Source organism: Salmo salar, chromosome ssa18 (assembly GCF_905237065.1).
Source record: "Salmo salar chromosome ssa18, Ssal_v3.1, whole genome shotgun sequence".
NCBI lineage: Eukaryota > Metazoa > Chordata > Actinopteri > Salmoniformes > Salmonidae > Salmo > Salmo salar.
The window spans coordinates 65,525,553-65,545,534 of NC_059459.1; the positions used below are offsets into that span (position 1 = coordinate 65,525,553).

General features: G+C 44.2%; 1 protein-coding gene across 1 annotated transcript in view; it reads right to left on the reverse strand.

Moving 5' to 3' along the window:
* Positions 1-1,810: 1,810 nt before the first annotated feature.
* Positions 1,811-19,982, reverse strand: part of LOC106577695 (fibroblast growth factor 11-like) — a 116,745-nt gene continuing 98,573 nt past the window's right edge. Inside the window, exons 5-6 of the mRNA XM_014156024.2 lie at positions 3,213-3,411; positions 1,811-2,903 (exon numbers count right to left, since the gene is read on the reverse strand). Of these exons, the coding sequence (XP_014011499.1) occupies positions 2,761-2,903; positions 3,213-3,411 (342 nt within the window). The 3' untranslated portion in view covers positions 1,811-2,760. The remainder of the gene's footprint in view (positions 2,904-3,212; positions 3,412-19,982) is intronic.

Consider the following 19,982-nt stretch of genomic DNA (forward strand, 5'->3'; position numbering starts at 1 on the left):
GTGTGTGTGTGTGTGTGTGTGTGTGTGTGTGTGTGTGTGATGGAGATGCCTGGTGTCAGCAGCTTATTTAGGATTACCAGGTCTGGAAGAAGCCATCGTAATTCCTATAATTCTCTCTGAACCCTCGTTCCTCCCTTTCTCTCCTCTGGCTTGACAAACAAGTAGTGGTGTAAAGTACTTAAGTAAAAATACTTTAAAGTACTACTTAATTCGCTTTTTGTGGTATCTGTACTTTACTATTTATATTTCTGACTACTTTTACTTTTTCCTTATGAAAATATTGTACTTTTACCTCCATACATTTTTCTTGACACCCAAAAGTACTCGTTATATTTTGAGTGCTTAGCAGGACAGGAAAATAGTCAAATTCACACACTTATCAACCAAGCATCCCTGGTCATCCCTACTGCCTCTGATCTGGCAGACTCACTAAACACACATGCTTCATTTGTAAATGATGTCTGAGTGTTGGAGTGTTGGAGTGTTTGTAAATGATGTCTGAGTGTTGGAGTGTGCCCCTGACTTTCCAGAAATTAAAAAAAAAGAAAAGAAAATGGTGCCATCTGGTTTCCTTAATATAAGGGATTTGAAATGATTTATACTTTTACTTTTGATACTTAAGTATATTTTAAACCAAATACTTTTAGACTTTTACTCAAGTAGTATTTTACTGGGTGACGTTTACTTTTACTTGAGTCATTCTCTATTAAGGTATCTTTACTTTTACTCAAGTATGAAAGTTGGGTACTTTTTCCACCACTGCAAACAAGCCCGCTCACTCTAAAGTAGTGAACCCCTCCTCCATCTACCACTCTGCCCTAGCTCTTCTGCCTCCCAAATGGCACCCTATTCCCTACATAGTGCACTACTTTTGATCAGGGCCCATAGGGCTATGTAGGAAATAGTTTGCGGTAACACTTTATTTGGATAGTCCATCTGTAGATGCTCTACAGACTATCAGCAACATTTCAACTAACTATCTACTAACCCTAGCTCGAACACTAACCTTAACCCTTATCCTAACCCTAAACTTAACCCTTACCCTAACCTTAACCCTTACCCTTATTCTAACCCTAATTGTAACCTTAGCAAGCTGTTGCTCATCAATAGATCGTTTTTTGATAGTATGACCATAAATCCGGACTATCCAAATAAAGTGTGACCTAACATTCCATTTGGGATGGGAACTCAAATCCCTCCTGTAAACACATCAAGGTAAAATAAAAACACACATCATAGACTTGTAGACGTATGTCAGCGACAGGCACCATATTCCCTGTACTGCGTTACCTTTGACCAGTTCTCTGGTCGGTACCATTTCGGATGCAGCCATCGAGAATTAGCAACCTGTAATTGTCAACGTCAACAAAACAACAACAGATTTCATACTGTACAACAATGACGTTGCTAGGGCAATGACCAGACATGATGGTGGAACGTGCAGTAAAGGAGGCTCGTAATAACTACGGTCTGTTCAGGATACTGGATCATGTGTTGAAGAGGTTCGTGCGTACTAGTTGGTTATTACATCTGAAGTTGAGATCAACAACAGAAATAAACATGGAACCAGGAGGTTATTAGCCTGGGTGCCAGTCTGTTTGGCTTGATAATTCCATAAGGAGGCTGTAGTCCTCAGAAAAGAACCACAACTGTCCTGCAACAACATACCCAACTACAAAAACACTCAAACAGAACCACAATAGGCCTACAGCAGAGGAGGCTGCTGAGGGGAGGATGGCTCATAATAATGCCCAGAACAGAGCAAATGGAATGGCATCAAACACATGAAAACACATTTGATACCATTCCACTCATTCCGCTCCAGCCATTACCACGAGCCCGTCCACCCCAATTAAGGTGCCACTGACCTCCTGTGGGCCCTACAGTATGTATCTCCCTGGCTTAAGGCATGAGCTAGAGAAATGATCCATTGTGTTGTAGTGACAGGAGGGTGTAATGCAAACAGATTCCCAGAGACCAACACCATCTCACTGATGATATCATTATCATTCCTTAAGCCCTGACCCGCACACAATCACCACTCTCTCTCAGCTGTGTGTGTGTGTGTGTGTGTGTGTGTGTGTGTGTGTGTGTGTGTGTGTGTGTGTGTGTGTGTGTGTGTGTGTGTGTGTGTGTGTGTGTGTGTAGTTCAATGCAGTGCAGTGGGGAGGTTCCTCTCTCTCTTTCAAGAAGTATGGGAGATTTTGATTAGAGAGCTGCTGTTAACAGCCCTAGAGAAGAACGAGGAAGTTTCTCTTGTGCTGCCGAGTGGAAAACTGACTCCGTGTCACAAACGAATCAAATTGCACCAAAGGTGAACGAGAGAAAGAAAAAAAGAAAAGAGAACCTCCACATCATTGCTTAAGTATGGAGGGGATCGCTATGGTCACAAAGGTGTTGACGGACAGAGAATATACCTGGTAACAGATGTAAAGAGAACAACAGGGTGTTTGGAGACACGTCCCAAATGGCACCCAATTCCCTTTATAGTGCACTACTTTTGACCAGAGTCCTTTGCAGGCTTTGGTCAGAAGTAGTGCACTATAAACGGAATAGAGTGCCATTTCACATCCTTGGTCAACCTTACATTAGTATGGATGAAACCTGTGGGAATATAGAACAATAGGGCCCTCTCTACGTGCTGCTCGGTGGGGCAGGGGGGAAACATTTGACGGTGACACCCCTTTGTAATAAAAACAGGAAGACTTCGTTCGCCAGTCAGTGCCAGTGCCAGTCAGTGCCCCCTGTCTTCTCCGTGCGCTAGGAAGTTTTGGTTTTGGAGGGCGGGTCTTTCTTGCCGTTCTGCAGCACGGGCGAATCGCAGGTCTTGGTCGTTTTTCTGGGCGGACTCAGCTCGGCGACCACCACCACTTCATGCAGCGAAGGCTCCCTGTACATTGCCACTGTATGGGGGAGAGAAGGGGAGGGAGGGAGAGAGAGGGGAGGGAGGAGGGGAGAGAAGGGTGGAAATAGGGGGAGGGAGAGAAGGAAGGGATGGGAAAAAAGTATGGGAAAAAATAAGTGAGAGAGGAGAGAGAAAGAGAGAGAGAGAGACAGAATAACATTGAGCTGAACAAATCTATTTTTTAAATGAGACCTGAGCAACATCTACTGTAGCCTACTAGTCTCTGCAGAAAGACCGCTTGCTGCCCACAACATTACAAATGTTCCTGCATGCCCTATGTCTGGGATCTCTGAGAATAGTAGCCTACCTTCTATGAGTTTGGGCAGGAAGTGGGCCGCCCCTTTGGTCTTCTTGACCCTGTTGCCCTTCATGACCTGTCCGTCCCGGTTGATGCCGATGTACCAGGCCCTGCCCGACTGGGTCTGCCGGTACAGGATGGACGAGTACGTCACGTAGTAGTTCTCAAACACACTCTCTTTGAACTTACACTCTGGGGTGAAGTGTTCCTGTAGATTAGAAGACAGAGACACACTGATATTCATAGGTGAGCACATAGGGAACACAAACACAGATAAGCAGATGTAGCGCACTCACACACTCACTCACGCTCTAACTCACTCACTCACTCACTCACTCACACACTCACACACTCACACACTACACACTCCAGGTCAGTGGACAAGAACAACAGATTGAAAGTGCTGACAAATATTTTGATTCCATTACATATTTAATTTCAAATTCCAAAGGCTCAGATGGGGAATGGCGCAGAATGAAGTCCACATTTCCTTGTGACAGGCTTAGGGGAGCATCTGTGTTGCGCAAAAATGAACACATAACACACACCCGCAAGCACGAGCACATGCACACTCACACACGCACGCACACACACACACACAGAGGCTATCTGTCACCATCCTGTCCATCTATATCACCATCCTGTCCATCTATATCACCATCCTGTCCATCCATATCTCTATCACCATCCTGTCAATCTATATCTATATCAACATCCTGTCCATCTATATCTATATCACCATCCTGTCCATCCATATCTCTTTCACCATCCTGTCAATCTATATCTATATCAACATCCTGTCCATCTATATCTATATCACCATCCTGTCCATCTATATCACCATCCTGTCCATCTATATCTCTATCACCATCCTGTCCATCTATATCTATATATCACCATCCTATCCATCTATATCTATATCAACATCCTGTCCATCTATGTCACTGTCCTGTCCATCTAGTCACCATCCTGTCCATCTATATCACCATCCTGTCCATCTATGTCACCATCCTGTCCATCTATGTCACCATCCTGTCCATCTATATCACCATCCTGTCCATCTAGTCACCATCCTGTCCATCTAGTCACCATCCTGTCCATCTATATCACCATCCTGTCCATCTATGTCACCATCCTGTCCATCTATATCACCATCCTGTCCATCTATATCACCATCCTGTCCATCTATATCACCATCCTGTCCATCTATATCACCATCCTGTCCATCTATATCACCATCCTGTCCATCTATGTCACCATCCTGTCCATCTATATCACCATCCTGTCCATCTATATCACCATCCTGTCCATCTATATCACCATCCTGTCCATCTATATCACCATCCTGTCCATCTATATCACCATCCTGTCCATCTATGTCACCATCCTGTCCATCTATATCACCATCCTGTCCATCTATATCACCATCCTGTCCATCTTTGTCACCATCCTGTCCATCTATATCACCATCCTGTCCATCTATGTCACCATCCTGTCCATCTATATCACCATCCTGTCCATCTATATCTATATCTATATCTATATCTATATCACCATCCTGTCTATCTATATATATATCAACATCCTGTGCATCTATATCAACATCCTGTAAATCTACATTAACATCCTGTCCATTTATATCACCATCCTGTCCATCTATATATATATCACCATCCTGTCCATCTATATCACCATCCTGTCCATCTATATCTATATCACCATCCTGTCCATCTATATCACCATCTTGTCCATCCATATCTATGTCTATATTAACATCCTGTCCAGCTATATCTATATCACCATTTCGTCCATCCATATCACCATCCTGTCCATCTATATCTATATCACCCTCCTGTCCATCTATATCTATATCACCATCCTGTCCATCTATACCACCATCTTGTCCATCCATATCTATGTCTATATTAACATCCTGTCCAGATATATATATATCACCATTCCGTCCATCCATATCACCATCCTGTCCATCTATATCTATATCACCATCCTGTCCATCTATATCACCATCTTGTCCATCCATATCTATGTGTATATTAACATCTTGTCCAGATATATATATATCAACATTCTGTCCATCCGTATCACCATCCTGTCCACCTATATCACCATCTTGTCCTATATCTACATCATCATCCTGTCCATCTATATCAACATCCTGTCCAGCTATATCTAGGTCACCATTCCGTCCATCCATATCTATATCACCATCCTGTCCATCCATACCTGTATCTATATCACCATCCTGTCCATCCATATCTATATCTATACCACCATCCTGTCCATCTATATCTAAATCACCATCCTGTCCATCCATATCTAGATATATATCACCATCCTGTCCATCTATATCACCATTTTGTCCAGCTATATCTATATCACCATAGTGTCCATCTATATCTATATCACCATCCTGTCCATCCATATCTATATCACCCTCCTGTCCATCTATATCTATCACCATTCTGTCCATCTATATCACAATCCTGTCCGTCTATATCTATATCTTTATCACCATCCTGTCCAGCTTCATCTATATCACCTATATAGAAGAACAGGATGGATAGAAAACCCTTTTGCAATTATGTTAGCACAGCTGAAAACTGTTGTTCTGATTAAAGAAGCAATAAAACTGGCCTACTTTAGACTAGTTGAGTATCTGGAGCATCAGCATTTGTGGGTTCAATTACAGGCTCAAAATGGCCAGAAACAAATACCTTTCTTCTCGTCAGTCTATTGTTCTGAGAAATGAAGGCTATTCCATGCGAGAAATTGCCAAGAAACTGAAGAACTCGTACAATGCTGTATACTACTCCATTCACAGAACAGCGCAAACTGGCTCTAACCAGAATAGAAAGAGGAGTGGGAGGCGCCGGTGCACAACTGAGCAAGAGGACAAGTACATTAGAGTGTCTAGTTTGAGACAGATGCCTCACAAGTCCTCAACTGGCAGCTTCATTAAATAGTACCCGCAAAACACCAGTCTCAACGTCAACAGTGAAGAGGCGACTCCGGGATGCTGGCCTTCTAGGCAGAGTTGCAAAGAAAAAGCCATTTCTCAGACTGGCCAATAAAAAGAAAACATTAAGATGGGCAAAAGAACACAGACACTGGATAGAGGAACTCAACCTAGAAGGCCAGCATCCCAGAGTCGCCTCTTCACTGTTGACGTTGAGACTGGTGTTTTGCGGGTACCATCCTGTCCATCTATATCACCATCCTGTCCATCTATATCTATATCACCATCCTGTCCATCTATACCACCATCCTGTCCATCTATATCTATATCACCATCCTGTTCATCTATATCTATATCTTCATCCTGTCCATGTATATAAATATATATCTATATCACCAATCTGTCCATCTATGGATCTGACAAGAATGTGTCAGTTACCATAATATGCTCTCTCCCTCTCTCCATCTCCCACGCTCTCTCTCTCTCTCTCTCGCTCTGTCTCCTCCTCAGAATATTACCCCCTCTCCTCTCTTTCAATCCCTCCCTCCCTCCCTCCCTCCCTCCCTCCCTCCCTCCCTCCCTCCCTCCCTCCATCCCCCTTCATTTGGTAACCTTGTCGAGGAACAAACCAATTTTCAGGATTGATTTGGAGCCTTGATGTGACTGGTGAACAGAAAATCCCTGAATAAGGACTTTACTCTCCCTCTCTTCAACATCCATCTGTGTATCTCTCCCTCCTTTCTTTCCTCTCTTTATCTCTCCTTCTTACCTCTGTTTACCTCTCCTACTTCTTCCCTTTCTCTCTCTCCCTCCCCTCTTTAAACTCTCTGTTTACCTTTACTACTTCTTCCCTCTCTCTCTCCCTTCCCTCTTTTAAACTCTCTGTTTACCTCTTCTTCTTCCATCGGTTTCTCTCTCCATTATCCTGTTTACCTCTTTTTCATCCCTCTCTTTATCTCTCTCATCCTCCTCTTTCTCCATTATTAAAGACTCAGACTTTAACTGTCTATATATCCATTATACACACCTGCATAGCTAATTACATTGACTTCAATTTCTACCTTAATTACACATTAATTACCTGACTCGCTCATTAACTTAATGTTGATAGCAAAGAGTGGGGTGTAGAGGTCTAATCCTTAGAAGTTGTGATCTAATCCACTATCATTAGTTCATTAAATTGTCTTAGCAATAAGTAAGATCCAGCCCAGGCAATCTTCCTTAAAATGGGGTTGGATCTTTAGAGGGAGTTTTATAGGCTAACCGACACACACACACACCCACCCACCCACGCACACACACGCACGCGCGCATGCACACACACACACGCACGCACGCATGCACGCACACACACACACCCCCACCCACGCACGCACACACACACACCCCCACCCACGCACGCACACACACACACACACACACACACACACACGCACGCACACACACACACACACACACACACACACACACACACACACACACACACACACACACACACACACACCTTCAAAGATATATGTCTTTGAGTTAACAGCGAGTAGCCCAGAGCAAACCAGAGAGCCTCGCTCAACCCCATTAATTGATTAATTAACTTAATTAAATGGGAACTCCCTACAGAACACCAGAGAAGGGAGAGCGAACGGTGTGTGTGTGTGTGTGTGTGTGTGTGTGTGTGTGTGTGTGTGTGTGTGTGTGTGTGTGTGTGTGTGTGTGTGTGTGTGTGTGTGTGTGTGTGTGTGTGTGTGTGTGTGTGTGTGTGTGTGTGTGTGTGTGTGTGTGTGTGTGTGTGTGTGTGTGTGTGTGTGTGTGTGTTTGTGTGCGTGGGTTTGTGTGTGTTCACAGAATGACTCCATTACAGTGGAGACCAGGGACCAGTTCATCTCTAAACCACTAGGGACTGTACCCTTCCACAGCAGGTCCCCATAGCACATCTCAATCAGTCTGCAGTTAGTTCCTCTTTCCTCAAATCCTATCTCCTCGCCTCCTTCTCAAAACGCATTGGAGAAGGTCAGAGAGGGGGGACTTTAGACCATCTCCTCCAATATGGTTGAGAAGGAGGAAAGGAGATTGGAAATGAGATAGAGCCAATGTATGGCCCCTGAGAGGAACCAAGCCAAACACTATGGCTGTCCTAAATGGCACCCTATTCCCTATATAGTACAGATGTTTTGACCAGAGTCCTATGGTCCCTGGTAAAAATTACTGCACTAAAAAGGTGAATAGGGTGTCATTTGGGATGCATCCTACAGTACCAGTCAAATGTTTGGACACACTTACTCATTCAAGGGTTTTTCATAATTTTTACTGCTTCTACATTGAAGACATCAAAACTATGAAATTACACATATGGAATCATGCATTAACCAAAAAAAGTGTTAAAAGAACTCAAAATATATGATATATTTTAGATTCTTCAAAGTAGCCACCCTTTGCCTTGACGACAGATTTGCACATTTTTGGCATTCTCTCAACCAGCTTCACCTGGAATGCTTTTCCAACAGTCTTGAAGGAGTTCCCGCATATGCTGAGCACTTGCTGGCTGCTTTTCCTTCACTCTGCAGTCCGACTCATCCCAAACCATCTCAATTTGGTTGAGGTCGGGGGATTGTGGAGGCCAGGTCATCTGATGCAGCACTCCATCACTCTCTTTCTTGGTAAAATAGCCCTTACACAGCCTGGAGGTGTATTGGGTCATTGTCCTGTTGAAAAACAAATTATAGTCCCACTAAGCCCAAACCAGATGGGATACCGTATATCGCTGCAGAATGCTGTGGTAGCCATGCTGGTTAAAAATAACAGACAGTGTCACCAGCAAAGCACTCCCACACCGTAACACCTCCTCCTCCATGCTTTATGGTGGGAAATACACATGCGGAGATCAGCCGTTCACCTACACCGCGTCTCACAAAGACACGTCGGTTGGAACAATTAGGACTCCAGACCAAAGGACACATTTCCACTGGTCTAATGTCCATTGCTCGTATTTCTTGATCCAAGCAAATCTCTTCTTCTTATTGGTGTCCTTTGGTAGTGGTTCCTTTGCAGCAATTCGACCATGAAGGCCTGATGTTGATATTGATATGTGTCTGTTTAACAGTTGATGTTGATATGTGTCTGTTGAACTCTGTGAAGCATTTATTTGTGCTGCAATTTCTGAGGTTGGTAACTCTAATGAACGTATCCTCTGCAGCAGAGGTAACTCTGGGTCTTCCTTTCCTGTGGCGGTCCTCATGCGAGCCAGTTTCATCATAGCGATTTATGATTTTTGTGACTGCACTTGAAGAAACTTTCAAAGTTCTTGACATTTTCCGGATAGACTGACCTTCATGTCTTAAAGTAATGATGGACTGTCATTTCTCTTTGCTTATTTGAGCTGTTCTTGCCATAATATGGACTTGGTCTTTTATTAAATAGGGCTATCTTCTGTATACCCCCCCACATCGCCACAACACAGCTGATTGGCTCAAATGCATTAAGGAGGAAAGAAATTCCACAAATTAACTTTTAAGAAGGCACACCTTCTTCAGGATTGGTGGGTCCCTTGTGGGACGGTTGAGCACCTGGGGGACGGTTGAGCTAACGTAGGCTAATGTGATTAGCATGAGGTTGTAGGTAACAAGAACATTTCCCAGGACATAGACATATCTGATATTGGCAGAAAGCTTCAATTCTTGTTAATCTAACTGCACTGTCCAATTTACAGTAGCTATTATAGTGAAATAATACCATGCTATTGTTTGAGGAGAGTGCACAATTTTGAACATGAAAATTCATTAATAAACAAATTAGGCACATTTGGGCAGTCTTGATACAACATTTTGAACAGAAATGCAATGGTTCATTGAATCAGTCTGAAACTTTGCAAGTGCACTGCTGCCATCTAGTGGCCAAAATCGAAATTGCACCTGGGCTGGAATAATACATTATGGCCTTTCTCTTGCATTTCAAAGGTGATGGTACAAAAAAAATACCAAAAAAGTGTGTTTTTTTATTTTTATTATCTTTTACCAGATCTAATGTGTTATATTATCCTATATTCCTTTCACATTTCCACAAACGTCAAAGTGTTTCCTTTCAAATGGTACCAAAAATAGACATATCCTTGCTTCAGGGCCTGAGCTACAGGCATTTAGATTTGGGTATGTCATTTTAGGCAAAATTGAAAAAAAGGGGGCATTCCAGGTGACTACCTCATGAAGCTAGTTGAGAGAATGCCAAGAGTGTGCAAAGCTGTCATCAAGGCAAATGGTGGCTATTTGAAGAATCTCAAATATAAAATATATTTTGATTTGTTTAACACTTTTTTGGTTACTACATGATGACATATGTGTTATTTCATAGTTTCGATGTCTTCACTATCACTTAGAGCGTAGAAAATAGTAAAAAATAAAGAAAAATCCTTTAATGAGTAAGTGTTCTAAAACTTTTGACCGGTAGTGTATGTGGCACCTAAGAGGACTCAAGCCAGACATTGTAAGGCCCCTGAGGGCCCCAGACAGACACAGTGTGGCCCAGACCACCTCTCCTCATTAAATAAACAGTACTCCTTTGGGGCTCCTAAACACAGCCAGTTCCTCTCGCTCTCTCCAGGGTCATCAATAAATAAAACCACACTGCTCTCTGAGCTGTGGGTGGGGGGAATGAATTAATAAAGTATGGATGGATAGAAGGAGGGAGGGAGGTAAAGAGAATGCTAAAACGTGTCCAGCACCCTTCAGTGGTGTAGCCAGGGGCCTAAAATGAATGGAAGAAGGAGAGAATGAAAGAGAACTCATAAACATAACCCTTCACTCCTAAAATCAATGGTTGTGTTGAAAGGCATTCAAACAAAAGTGGACGGGAACCTTTCCCCTCTGCTGTGAACTTCATCCCTTAGGCTAGGACTAAGAGGGAGGAAGACTTTTATCATGCACTGCAGCGACCCAAACTCTCCATCACACACACACATATTGACTCCCCCTGTCACAGGCGTCGATGAAAGGTGACCAAAACGCAGCGGATATAGTGCTCATCTTTGTGTATTTATTTAAAGAGAGTGAACACTTAAACAAAAGTAACAAACGACAATCAACAGTTCTGTAAGGTACACAGACTATACAGAAAGCAACCACCCACAAACCCAAAGGAAAAAACAGGCTGCCTAAGTATGGCTTCCAATCAGAGACAACGAAAAACACCTGCCTCTGATTGGAAACCATACTCGGCCAAACATGGAAAAAGAAACATAGAAATAGAAAACTAGAACCAAAATCCCCTAGAACCAAAAAAACCCAAAACACACAAAACAAACATCCCCTGCCACACCCTGACCATACTACAATTACAAATGACCCCTTTACTGGTCAGGACGTGACACCCCCTGAGCTCAGCAGCACTTCAGCTATGTTTCTTAATTATACCCAGCCATCACCATGTCTTTAGACGTCTGAAGGCATGTCTTAAAAATGGAAGTTGTATTAAGACGTCTTAGAAACAATAAGATGCTTTAAGACACCAAAAATAGTATTTCTACGGTTCAGTTATTTACTTATTGATTCCATGTCTGTCTCGTAGTGATTTGTCAATCACTTGTGTACAACCGTAGGACACAACAACACAGCAATTCATCAGACATCCTTTTCTTTCTTTCTATCTTAATTTCTATCTATCTATCTATCTATCTATCTATCTATCTATCTATCTATCTATCTATCTATCTATCTATCTATCTATCTATCTATCTATCTATCTATCTATCTATCTATCTATCTATCTATCTATCTATCTATCTATCTATCTATCTATCTATCTATCTATCTTTCTTTCTTTCTTTCTTTCCTTCTTTCTTTCCTCTGCTGTAGCTCCCTCTCTGTCTACCCCATTCTATTCCCTTTTTCATCCTTGTTCCTATCGATTCTGGTACAGGTTCAGGGTGATTTCATACTAACCTATCAATGGGTACTGTTTCAATCGGTAGGTCAGTTAGAGAGCTTGTCTGTCAAAGTCTGGTTGGATGTTTTTCAAAGAGCTCTTTCACTCTCTAACCAACCAGTGGTCACTCTTTCACTCTCTAACTAACCAGTGACCACTCTTTCACTCTCTAACCAACCAGTGACCACCTCATAATGACAAGGATAATGTAGGTGATGTGAATGTTTGTCCCTGGGTCACATTTTCTCTCCTGCAAAAATATATCATATCTAGTGACTGAAAAACCTGAATAGAGTACAGATCGATACAGTACAGATCTAGGATCAGGTCCCACCAGCCCATATAACTTTTTCATGATCATCTAAAAGCCTAAACTGAGCACTCCTAAATTAGCACTCCTACTCTGTTATGATAACACATGATCATCACACACATCATATTACCATACACATCATACTCTGATATGAGACAATGAATGCAGGCAGCAGGTAGAGCGGTTAGAGCGTTTGTCCAGTTACTGAAAGGTTTCTGGTTCAAAGCAGACAAAGTGAAGAAACTGTCAATGTGCCCTTGAGCAAAGCACTTAACCCTAATTTCTCCTGTAAACTGGGAAAAGACATACCTAGTCTGTTACACAACTGAATGCATTCAACCAAAATGTGTCTTCCACATTTAACCCAACCCCTCTGAATCAGAGAGGTGCGGAGTGCTGCCTTAATCGACACCCGTGTCACCGGCTTAACCGCTAGGCTACCTGCCACCCACTCTGGATAATAGTGTCTGCTAAATGAGAACAATTTAAATAAATATGGTCCCATAACAATATGTCCACAGCAACCCGCCAATGCCCCCACCATTTCTCCTTCACCCAAATCCAGATAGCTGATGTTCTGAAAGAGCTGCAAAATCTGGACCCATACAAATCAGCCGGGCTAGACAATCTGGACCATCTCTTTCTAAAATGATCTGCCGAAATTGTTGCAACCCCTATTACTAGCCAGTTCAACCTCTCTTTCGTATCGTCTGAGATTCCCAAAGATTGGAAAGCTGCCGCGGTCATCCCCCTCTTCAAAGGGGTGACACTCTAGACCCAAACTGCTACAGACCTATATCTATCCTACACTGTCTTTCTAAGGTCTTCGAAAGCCAAGTTAACAAACAGATTACCGACCATTTCGAATCCCACCGTACCTTCTCCGCTATGCAATTTGGTTTCAGAGCTGGTCATGGGTGCACCTCAGCCATGCTCAAGGTCCTAAACGACATCATAACCACCATCGATAAGAGACATTACTGTGCAGCCGTATTCATCGACCTGGCCAAGGCTTTCGACTCTGTCAATCACCACATTCTTATTGGTAGACTCAACAGCCTTGGTTTCTCAAATGATTGCCTCGCCTGGTTCACCAACTACTTCTCTGATAGAGTTCAGTGTGTCAAATCGGAGGGCCTGTTGTCCGGACCTCTGGCAGTCTCTATGGGTGTGCCACAGGGTTCAATTCTCGGGCCGACTCTCTTCTCTGTATACATCAATGATGTCGCTCTTGCTGCTGGTGATTCTCTGATCCACCTCTACGCAGACAACACCATTCTGTATACTTCTGGCCCCTCTTTGGACACTGTGTTAACTAACCTCCAGACAAGCTTCAATGCCATACAACTCTCCTTCCGTGTCCTCCAACTGCTCTTAAACGCAAGTAAAACTAAATGCATGCTATTCAATCGATCACTGCCCGCACCTGCTCGCTCATCCAGCATCACTACTCTATACAGCTCTGACTTAGAATACGTGGACAACTACAAATACCTGGGTGTCTGGTTAGACTGTAAACTCTCCTACCAGACTCACATTAAGCATCTCCAATCCAAAATTAAATCTAGAATCGGCTTCCTATATCGCAACAAAGCATCCTTCACTCATGCTGCCAAACATACCCTTGTAAAACTAACCATCCTACAGATCCTCGACTTCGGTGATGTCATCTATAAAATAGCCTCAACAAATTGGATGCAGTCTATCACAGTGCCATCCGTTTTGTCACCAAAGCCCCATACACTACCCACCATTGCGACCTGTACACTCTCGTTGGTTGGCCCTCGCTTCATACTTGTCTCCAAACCCACTGCCTACAGGTTATCTACAAGTCTCTGCTAGGTAAAGCCCCGCCTTATCTCAGCTCACTGGTCACCATAGCAGCACCCACTCGAGGCACGCGCTCCAGCAGGTATATCTCACTGGTCACCCCCAAAGCCAATTCCTCCTTTGGTCGTCTTTCCTTCCAGTTCTCTGCTGCCAATGACTGGAACGAACTGCAAAAATATCTGAAGCTGGAGACTCATATCTCCCTCACTAGCTTTAAGCACCAGCTGTCAGAGCAGCTCACAGATCACTGCACCTGTGCACAGCCCATCTGTAACCAGCCCATCTATCTACCTACCTCATCCCCATACCGTATTTATTATTTATCTTGCTCCTTTGCACCCCAGTATCTCTACTTGCACATTCATCTTCTACCATTCCAGTGTTTAATTGCTATATTGTAATTACTTCGCCACCGTGACCTATTTATTGCCTTAACTTACCTCATTTGCACTCCCTGTATATAGACTTTTTTTTTTCTACTGTATTATTGACTGTATGTTTTGTTTATTCCATGTGTAACTCTGTGTTGTTGTATGTCGAACTGCTTTGCTTTATCTTGGCCAGGTCGCAGTTGCAAATGAGAACTTGTTCTCAACTAGCCTACCTGGTTAAATAAAGGTGAAATAAATCAAATAAAATAACATATATCACTATTGCAATTCCACTTCTCTCCAGCAGGGGCTGCTCAAACACACAGGCTGCCTGGGGCTTGTAGTACACTCTCTGCCTGCTGCTGTTGGTGATACAATACTAACACAGAGACCACTTCTCCAAAACACCTAACCTCAGATCTCCCACTGCATTGGCCCTCTTAAAACAGGCTAAAATCCACTCAGGTTTGACACCTGCGTTACACATGTGAGGATCTCATTTTGTTTTTTTGTTGTTGCTAAATCAATCCCTCCTGTTGCATATTTGAGGCAGATTTGTCACGGGCACATCCTTTCTCATACGCCACATTACATACGTTAATCCGGAACAGAGAGAGAGATGAGGGTGAGAAGGGGAGGGAGGAAGGGAGAGGGAGTGTTGAGGGTTAAGGATTTGGGACAGAGATAGATGAGAGAACAGAATGGAGATGCAAGCGTGCGAGAGAGAAAGAGAGAAAGAGTGGGAGGAAGAGGAAGAGAAAGAGCGAGAGAGTGTGTGAGCGAGATGGAAACAACTATTTACATCCTACTGCTCAACTCTGAGCTTGCACACCTAGCAGGAACCAGGTTGATTCCCAGACATTGACACCTACCAGAACCCCCCAGTCTTCTACTCCCCCTCTCTCCCCCTCTCTCCCCCACTCCCTCTTTCTCCTCGTCTCTCCTCCACCAGTACTTGCTGGGTTGACATTAACCATTCAGCTCTCAAAGCAGTCAACTGGAGAATTGATTTCATGTAGGACCTCTGTGAAAAGTCAATAGGCATTAGTGCAAAAAAAAAAAACAGGATTAGACTTTGGTTTCATGCACCCAAGCATGGAGAAGATAGAAACGCTTCCAAGCTCAGAATCGGCCAACTAAAGGTTAATCCTGGGTTTAACCATCCTGACACTTATTGGCTGACTCCCTGAGTACAATGGTATTTCACACCGTTGATCTGATACAACGTGTGTGTGTAAATGTGTGTGTGTGCGTGTCTGTGTGACAGGTTTTACTTGAGACACCATCGCTGTCTCCAACGTCATCTAAGACGTCAACGGATACAAAACATCCTTATAAACAGCCTATAAAAGACATGACGAGAACGAGAACATCCCTTATCACTCATTAAAACCGTCCGTCCTTTATTATAGAGACAATTAGGGAGACAAAAGGAAGTGTCTGTAATAGAGGGTTTCAGGTACTGTAGTCCAGGTGCATGGAGGGGTCGTGAGCCAATCAACGGGCAGCTAAATGATCACCTTCTTACCTGGATCCCTGAGCTGCTGGAGCCATCACAGTCACAGACCCCACTGACACACACACACACGCAAAAACACACACACACCATGTTCAGAACAGCTGGAGAGGAGGAGGAAGAGGGGGGTTGTCCTCTGCATCTCACCTTGTCTGCCAGACCCCGCTGAGCGTTTGGGGATTTTCCAGAGGAAACTAGAACTAACCTACCCACCCCCCGCAGCCCTCTCCCTCTCCCTCTCTTTCTCTCTTTCTCTCTCCCTCCTTCTCTCCCTCCCTCTCTTTCTCTCTTTCTCTCTCCCTCCCTCTCTTTCTCTCTTTCTCTCTCCCTCCCTCTCTCTCTTTCTCTCTCCCTCCCCTTCTCTCTTTCTCTCTCTCCCCCTCTCCCTCCCTCTCTTTCTCTCTCCCTCCCTCCTTCTCTCTCATTCTCTCTCCCTCCCCCTCTCTCTTTCTCTCTCCCTCCCTCTCTTTCTCTCTCCCTCCCTCTCTCTCTTTCTCTCTCCCTCCCCCTCTCTCTTTCTCTCTCCCTCCCTCTCTTTCTCTCTCCCTCCCTCCTTCTCTCTCATTCTCTCTCCCTCCCCCTCTCTCTTTCTCTCTCCCTCCCTCTCGTTCTCTCTCCCTCCCTCTCTCTCTTTCTCTCTCCCTCCCCCTCTCTCTTTCTCTCTCCATCCCTCTCTTTCTCTCTCCCTCCCTCTCTCTCTTTCTCTCTCCCTCCCCCTCTCTCTTTCTCTCTCCCTCCCTCTCTTTCTCTCTTTCTCTCTCCCTCCCTATCTCTCTTTCTCTCTCCCTCCCCTCTCTCTTTCTCTCTCTCCCCCTCTTCCTCCCAACCTCTCTCTCCCTCCCTCTCTCTCTTTCTCTCTCCCTCCCCCTCTCTCTTTCTCTCTCTCCCCTCTTCCTCCCTCCCTCTCTCTCCCTCCCTCTCTCTCTTTCTCCCTCTCTCCCTCTCTCTCAACCCCCATCTCTCCTACCTCTCAACCTACCTCTCTCTCTACATCTCTTTCTACTGCTCTACCGCCCCCCATACCTGAAGCCCACGTGTGTCTGCATGCCTTCGCTGCTAGGTCAGTTTCAGGGAAGGGAGGGGGAGAAGAGTGAAGAAGAAGAGGATAGACAGAATGAGAAAAACAGAGAGAGAGTTTGAATAAAGGGAAGGAGGGAGAGAGGGAGTGCTGACTCGATCTAAAAGAGACAAGCGTTTTCTGATTCGATGGAAGGTGTGGAAGGTCACAAGAGAGGGACGGAGGGGAGATGTGCATGTGTGCGTGCATCCATATGTGTTTGTTTGTGTGTTTGTACATGTGCACTCCTGCGTGTGTGCCTGTGTGTGTGTGTGTGTGTGTGTGTGTGCTTGTGTGTGCGTGTGTGTGTCTGTGTGTGTGTGTGTGTGTGTGTGCGCATTGGCATGTGTTTGGGTGTTACTGTACGTGTGTGTGCGTGTGTTGCACAGTGCAGGGTGGTCTCTGAGGCCAGTGTGGATCCTTGCAGGTTCTAGCGGTATTGACTAATGAGCTCATCCGTCAGGGCCAGGGGCCAAGGGCTAGGGGGCCAAAGAGGGAGTAAAACCCCACCCCTCAACAATCTCACCCCCCCTCCTAAACCAGACATGAGTAATCACCCTGACACAACCTGAGGACATGGTTGAACGAACACGCAACAGTTTGAACACTGTGTTCCTAGTTCATTCCAGGTCACATCTGTAAACCTCCAAGTAGGCACACTCCCTTCAGGGTTTATCTTATGTGACTGTTTGGCATGACAGGGATATGTACTAACAAGCCTAAATTCAGTCTGGTTCTTACTGTAGGGGCAAAAAGGGTAGTTAACCTGAATCTAACACTCGTATGGTTTGTGGACAGCAGCGGTAAAAGGGTTTTGTGTGTTTAATGTATACAGTAGTGGTAGTTGTAAATACGCTATAGATACTGTACGTCATATACAGCACAGTGCATTCCGAAAGTATTCAGACCCCTTTACTTTTTTACACATTTAGTTACATTACAGGCTTATTCTAAAATGTAGTGAATAGTTTTTTTCCCTCATCAATATACACACAACACCCCATAATGACAAAGCAAAAAACACCTTTCAGAAATTCTTGCAAATGCATAACATTTTAAAATGGAAATATGACAACTACATAAGTGTTCAGACCCTTTACTTTGTTGAAGCACCTTTGGCAGTGATTACAGCCTCGAGTCTTCTTGGGGATGGTGCTACAAGCTTGCCACACCTGTATTTGGGGAGTTTCTCCTTTTCTTCTCTGCAGATCCTCTCAAGCTCTGTCAGGTTGGATGGGAAGTGTCGCTGCACAGCTATTTTCAGGTCTCTCCAGATATGTTAGATCTGGTTCAAGTCCGGACTCTGGCTGGGCCACTCAAGAACATTCAGAGACTTGTCCCGAAGCAACTCCTGCATTGTATTGGTTGTGTGCTTAAGGTCATTGTCCTGTTAGAAGTTGAACCTTCGCCCCAGTTTGAGGTCCTGAGTGCTCTGGAGCAGGTTTTCATCAAGGATCTCTCTGTACTTTGCTCCGTTAATCTTTCCCTCGATCCTGACTAGTCTCCCAGTCCCTGCTGCTGAAAACATCCCCACAGCATGATGATGCAACCACCATGCTTCACCGTAGGGATATTGCCAGGTTTCCTCCAGATGTGACACTTGGCATTCAGGTCAAAGAGTTCAGTCTTGGTTTCATCAGACCAGAGAATCTTGTTTCTCATGGTCAGAGAGTCTTTAGGTGCCTTTTGGCAAACTCCAAGCGGGCTGTAGTGCCTTTTACTGAGGAGTGGCTTCTGTCTGGTCACTCTAACAAAAAGGCCTGATTGGAGGAGTGCTGCAAAGATGGTTGTCCTTCTGGAAGGTTCTCCCATCTCCACTGAGGAAATCTAGAGCTCTGTCAGAGGGAGCATTGGGTTCTTGGTCACCTCCCTGCCCAAGGCCCTTCTACAACGATTGCTCAGTTTGGCCGGGCAGCCAGCTCTAGAAAGAGTCTTGGTCTCTCTAAAGTTCTGCCATTTAAGAATGATAGAGGCCACTGTGTTCTTGGTGACGTTCAATGCTGCAAAATTTTTTGGTAACCTTCCCCAGATCTGTGCCTCAACACAATCCTGTCTCAGAGCTCTACGGACAATTCCTTCGACCTCATAGCTTGTTTTTTTTCTCTGACATGCGCTGTCAACTGTGGGACCTTATATAGACAGGTTTGTGCCTTTCCAAATCATGTCCAATCAATTTAATACACCACAGGTGGACTCCAATCAAGTTGTAGAAACATCTCAAGAATGATCATTGGAAACAGGATGCACCTGAGCTCAATTTCGGGTCTCAAAGTAAAAGGTCAATAATTACGTAAATAAAGTATTTATGTTTTTTATTTTAATACATTTGCAAACATTCTAAAAACCTGTTTTCCCTTTGTCATTATGGGGTATTGTGTGTAGATTGATGAGGAAAAAAGGTTATTTAATCCATTTTATAATAAGGCTGTAACGTAGGGGAAGGGGTCTGAATACTTTCCGAATGCATTGTATACTGTGTGTGTGCCCACTCACAACATTTCCCTGGTAGGTATAGGCCTATATACTGCACTGTGTCACTGTCTCCACACCAGTCCACACCCCATACAACTGACCAATGATATCAACAGAACATCCTAATGAAATATCTATCTAGAGAAGGAGCACTCTCATTCTGGCATCATCTCAACAACACACGCACACGCGCACACACACACACACACACGCACACGCACACACACACACACACACACACACACACACACACACACACACACACACACACACACACACATAGACACAGACACAGACACAGACACAGACAAACACTCCATTAGGGTGGTTCTA